The sequence below is a fragment of the Henckelia pumila genome, chromosome 1 (genome assembly GCF_033568475.1).
Source record: "Henckelia pumila isolate YLH828 chromosome 1, ASM3356847v2, whole genome shotgun sequence".
Taxonomy (NCBI): domain Eukaryota; kingdom Viridiplantae; phylum Streptophyta; class Magnoliopsida; order Lamiales; family Gesneriaceae; genus Henckelia; species Henckelia pumila.
The window spans coordinates 87031914-87037913 of NC_133120.1; the positions used below are offsets into that span (position 1 = coordinate 87031914).

At 31.2% G+C, this 6000-nt stretch overlaps 2 protein-coding genes across 2 annotated transcripts in view; both read left to right on the plus strand.

The window, feature by feature from the left end:
* The window catches only part of LOC140874798 (uncharacterized), a 28631-nt gene extending 24038 nt beyond the window's left edge, over window positions 1-4593 (plus strand). Inside the window, exon 3 of the mRNA XM_073278211.1 lies at window positions 4239-4593. Coding sequence (XP_073134312.1) covers window positions 4239-4342 — 104 coding nt within the window. The 3' untranslated portion in view covers window positions 4343-4593. The remainder of the gene's footprint in view (window positions 1-4238) is intronic.
* Window positions 4594-5436: 843 nt separating this feature from the next.
* On the plus strand, window positions 5437-6000 carry LOC140867487 (uncharacterized). The gene is made up of 2 exons (XM_073272561.1): window positions 5437-5602; window positions 5660-6000. Exons 1-2 carry the CDS (start codon window positions 5437-5439, stop codon window positions 5998-6000), a joined length of 507 nt encoding a protein of 168 aa, XP_073128662.1.

Below are 6000 nucleotides of genomic sequence, written 5' to 3' on the forward strand. Positions count from 1 at the left end.
TTTCGAATAAATTGATGTGATATTGGAAATTATAGAAGTGCAAATATATGAAAGATACAATTGCAAGTCAAAAATTATTATTGATCCCCATATCCTAATAATATGAGCAAAAAAAAAAATTGAGAGCAAACAAAACCTTTTATAGCATATGAAATCATTTCATAAATTTTTAAAAATATGAAATGCACAAATAATAGCACAAACTAATTAATCTCAACTCAATAGAAAAATAAGGCATTTATGAGACATATTCAACACACACACACACGTTTCAATTAGTTGAGTAAATAAGTTTTCACCAAGAATAGGCAATATCAACTCAAAGTTTCAAACAACACAAGATCAAGATGTATTTGCCAACTCAAATATTTATAAACATTTAAGAGTCATTTCTTAGTCATTAAGCACAATCACAATTATAAGGGAATTTCTAAGCATTCTCACACCAAAGAAATGCTAGCACAAAGTAGAATATCATGTTGGCATCAACTCAAGTACTTTTGTAAGCAATTATAAAAGTTTTTAGAATGATTGTAACAGTTTTCTTGATGATTTGTGACTGAAATTTGAATTTATTTGTCATTTCTATTGTTAAGTGCAACAACCTTGAGCATCTTGACAGAAACATCAATTCTTATTCATGTCATGTTTAATTTCTACTGCAGCACGACTGGTTCGATTTCATAGAATAAACTACTTTTTCTCATGCATCACCAGACTGCAAATTTTATACCGCTGCAATCCTCTCTGAGTCTAGCTAGTTTGCAATGCAAAAAACGGTTTGTTATTTGGACACTCGAGTAAAGAGTTATGTCATTTTTTCCAAGATCGCTGCAAGCTGTCAGAAACTCAACTAGGAATATATATGCTATAAAAATTTCAAAATCCAAAATTTTGAAAATAAAATCAGTTTCAAATTCGTTTTCAAGAACAATCTGCTCTGATACCAAATGATATGATCGAAAACGTGTCTAGAGGAGGGTACGATGAATGCATACTTTTAAAAAGTTTTGAGCTAACATTAATAGTTCGTTCTTGAAATGTTCAAAAAATAAACCGAGCACCGAGAGATTAAATTGAGTTTGATTATAAAATCAAGGGAAATACACTCAAGTGTGATATACTCCATTGACTATCTGGCTAGTCAATAAACCATTCCACTGTACTTCTATGAAACTCCTTTAATTTTTCCATTCTTCTTCCAAACTCTTTCACAGTTGTGGCCATAGCAAAATTCCATAGTGCAATCTTAAATGTTTGACCTCTAAATCCAGCTCTTTTTAATATTTCATGCAAGTGCCGAATACAAAACCTATGATCAGCGCTTGGAAACACCTCTTTGAATGCTTGAATCAAAATTTTTGCTTGTCTGACATTAAAGTCCACTCATAATCTTTTTCAATGTTTAAATATAGCTTCAATAAACTTATAAACCAACCCCATGTTTCCCTTGTCTCGTTATTCACTATGGCGAGGACAATGGGGAAATTGATATTGTTTGAATCTGCACCTACGGCTATCAACAACACTCCACCATGAGGTATTTTCAAATGACACCCATCGACCCCAATGAAATGCTTATGTCTAGATAGAAACCCTAACTTTGAAGCATACAAACACATGTAAAGTTTGTCAAATATATTATCACAATTTGCTTCCTTGATGTCTAGATACTATAATTGTACTCCCAGGGTTCGTTCTCTTTATCTCATTTGAAAAATCCCAAAGCCATGCATACTGTGAATTTGCCTGGCCCTCAACTCAGTGGAAAAACATGAATCGATACATACATAATGCAATATTATGTGCGATTGTGTACGTTTTATGTATAATGTAAGTACAGTTTGTATAACTCTGCAAAAATTATACATCAACTATGAGACTATTTTAATATAATATCATATACATTATATTCATTTACCAATCATTTAATAATCGACATTTATATTCCATATTACCAATTCATGTGATAATCTTTCCTATCCCTACTAAACTGACACAGACGCCAATATTCATCAGGCAAGTTGGAAATGAATCGAAAAAAGGAAATGAAGCTTCCTAATTAATTAAAAAAACATTTAATGCAAAATTTCCATTTCGTTAAAAAATATTTTTTTTGAAGCATACTCAAAAAATATTTTAAAAATTTGGATAGTGTCGAAACTTTCCAAAGTCTGTAAATATTAATGAAGATCCCAATAATCTATTATTTTGACTTTCGTCAACCCAATCATTTGAAATGTTGATCACACATAGGGCCGCGTATGAATCTGCGTTCCATATATATAAACACACACAATATATAGGAATCAATCATGATATATATATTAAATGAATTAATTTCGTATTATATATATATCATTTAAACCTTTTTGCGGTTAATATCAAATATATATGATATTGCAATAATTTTATGAAAATTAGATTATTTAAACTAATATTAACCAATATAAATATTATTATTATTTAATATTATTTTAATATTTATTTATTATAAAAATTTAATAATAATTTTATAATTGTATTTGTTATTATAATAAAATAATTATCATTATTAGAAAAATATAAATTTAAATTAGTTAAGTATATAATGATAATTTTATAATAATTAATACATCATCAATAATAATAATAATAATAATAAAGCGTATGAATAACTATTATTTTGGTATATGTAGTTAAAATATGATTTTTTTTATTAAAAATAATTTCATTCCATTCCTTTTCATTTCAACCGGTATCAATCGTTGGAATGAAATATAACAATAATTTCATTCTGAATCTCATTTCATTCCAAATTTGATTTCGTTCTTAACTTATTCCTTTCCAATATACCACATGTATCATGCGACGTACCATCTCAAATATTATGTCTTATAGTTATTAACACAACATGCCCTGCTGGGCAACGACCTCGTCCATGCAAAAAATTTAGACCACATTTTGGAAGTACTGTTTGCAAAACATATATTATATGCTTTCATAGAAATAATTAAATTTATAGATTATAAAAAAGTTAAGAAAAATCAAAAGTTGGTAGTGTTTGGAAACAAATGTAAAAATCTAAAAATCAAAGTGAGGTAGTTTTTCATAAATAAGTGATTAGAGTGATTTTAACACTGGTTTTTTTTATTAGAATGACTTTTGAAAAATCATAATCACCATATTACTAATTTTTGAATTGCAAGCATACACTAACACATAATCTAGGTTTAAAAAAATACACAAAAGTGATTTTTTAAGTCAAAATCTAACCATCAATTTTTTTAGTGATCGCAAACAATCTCTTTGTATATTTACGAGATTAAACGTCCTCAACATCATTTTATATTTGACTCAATTAAAAATATAATAGCAATGTTATCTTTATATTTAATTTCGATTTTTTATCTTATTATTATCACCTTACCTCATGAGTCAAATCGAACTTGCTAGTCGACTCCAGTTAGTGACTAAGTCTCTCTTTCTCATGTGTGTGTGTTAATTGAGATTTGAGACGTCGACCTATGTATATGAGGACAAGTTTAATTAAATGCATGCATGTGGACGTACTTATATGCATCGATCGAAATTGAAATTCGGCGCCCTCATGACTTTTGGAATCAATAAAGTGTACAATATTAAAAAAAAAATTAAATGTTAATTGAAGGCTATCATTTTATTTTTTGAAACAATTATTTGAAGGCTAACATACTATATAATAATTAGGGGCCTACTCTTAAATATTTATTAATAAAAAATATATATGTATATGATCCTAGTTAGCTCTATAGTATTATAAATAGAGACCCGAATGTGCCAACATATATTCTCATCCAAAACTTGAAACAAAATTAAATAACACACTAGAATTCAAATATGGGTTTGAAGGCGATTTTTTTCCTTGGCTTGTTCTTGGCTACGTTTCTTCTTGTTCTCTCTGAAGTGTCTGCAGCTAGAGAATTGGCTGAGGCTACGGACACTACTTTGGACACAAGTAAGTCATATCCAAATAAAAATATATATATTATTTGACACTATGAAATTAATCTTTTTTCTTGACATGTTATATATTATAGATGCCAAATCATGTAAATAGTAATACTTTATTATTATTATTGCCTATTATTTTTCAGCAAATGATATAGATCATGATGAGGCAGATGAGGAGGTTAGTGATGAGAAATATTATCGGGGAGGTGGATATGGAGGGTATCGTGGTGGTGGCTATGGAGGATATCGTGGTGGCGGATATGGAGGTGGCCGAGGTGGATACGGAGGTGGATACGGAAGTGGCCGAGGTGGATACGGAGGCGGCCGTGGTGGTCATGGTGGTGGAGGTCATGGTGGTGGACACCCTTGAAGTGGTTTCGGTCGGAGCTACTTGCATTGCTTCAGGCGTTGTTCCTATGTTGAACCAAGCTATAGATGCATGTGGAAAATATATAATATGGTCCAAGTACTTAATTTCCTTGTAATATGGTCATATAGTTAGACTTGGTTGCTTGATAGTTTGCAAATTAAATAAATTGCGACAAGGGGACATATATGCCTCGTGATACACGTGTACAAGTGTGTTTATGTGCAATAATACAGTAATCAAGCTCTTTTTTTATTATAAATTTTTACATGGATTTCCAGCATTTACATTCTAATATAATAAATAAAAAAAGTACATTAGGACCTTGTCGTGCATGCGAAGATCTGCTCAAGAAAATGTACTTTCTTTTTTTTAAAAAAACAATGATTTTTAAACATATTTGGTCCTCATCATGTGTGGTAGGAACTTTCTAGTGATCTTCTTCAGTATGTGTGCTAGTTTTATTGCAATTATTGAAAAAATTGGATCATATTTATTAACTGTCTCGTTATTTATACTCTACCTGTAAAGAATTAAGTTGAACGTATATAACATAAAATGAAATACGAATAATAATATATTATCTTTTATCTTGATTTGGAAGAAAGAATGATGGGAAATTACAATATTTTTTTATTTATAAAAAAGTCGTTTATATTAACGTGTGAGTTGTTAAAAAATTATCGAATAAGATAATTTGAGAAAATATCTTCGAATATGGCCAATCTCAATTCAAATTCAATATATTATATATATTTCAAATATAATGCTACGTTTGGTAGGTAGGATTAGGAGGGATTTTGTTTCTATTTTTAATCCTCGTGATAACCTCAGGGCCTCAGGCCCGTGATAGGGGTACTATTCATTATTCAAGCTTGAAAAAAATGGGAATTAAATCTCTGGCCAGTAAGTTGGCTTCCATTGGTAGTTACGTGGGTTCAGTCTTCATTTAGGGCTTGGTGGCAGGATTTAGAGACTAATCATTCCAAATTTGATATTGAGAAAGCAACATTGTTCTGTGATCAATTTTGAATAATTGTAACGATGTGATTTGGAATGGAAAGCAGAACTCGTCGATAAATATTTTTTATTCAGCCATGGAAACTTATTCCTTATGGTTCCAAGCCAACCAGAAGAAAATTTTCAACAGTCCACCAAGAACCCAGCAGAGCAATAGTAAATGGAATAAGCCGCCGATGCAGTTTCTCAAATGCAATGTCGATGCAGCCATTTTCAACTCTCCTCCTCGGATGGGATTCAGGTGTATTATTAGGGATAGCATGGGAGAGGCTATTGCTGCTGTGCATTGATGTTTTCCAGGTGTGTTCGACCCCAGAACAGCAGAAGCGCTGAGTATCCGGGAAGCACTTACTTGGTTCAAAGATCTTTCTTATTCGGATATAGTGCTGGAATCAGATGCTCTTACATTGATTGAAGCGTTGAAGAATCGGAGTCCGGATGATTTCTATGTGGGTTTGATTATTGAAGATGCTAGATTCCTAGCTTTGGAATTGAACTCTTGTTCTTTTGCTTTTGTTCGTAGATCAGCGAATCAGGCGGCTCATAGTCTAGCCAGAGCAGCTGGTTCTTTGTCTGGTCGGAAAGGTCGAGTTATTCCTTCGCCTTCTCTTGTTTCTGTTGTGGTTGTTCCGGATCTTTAA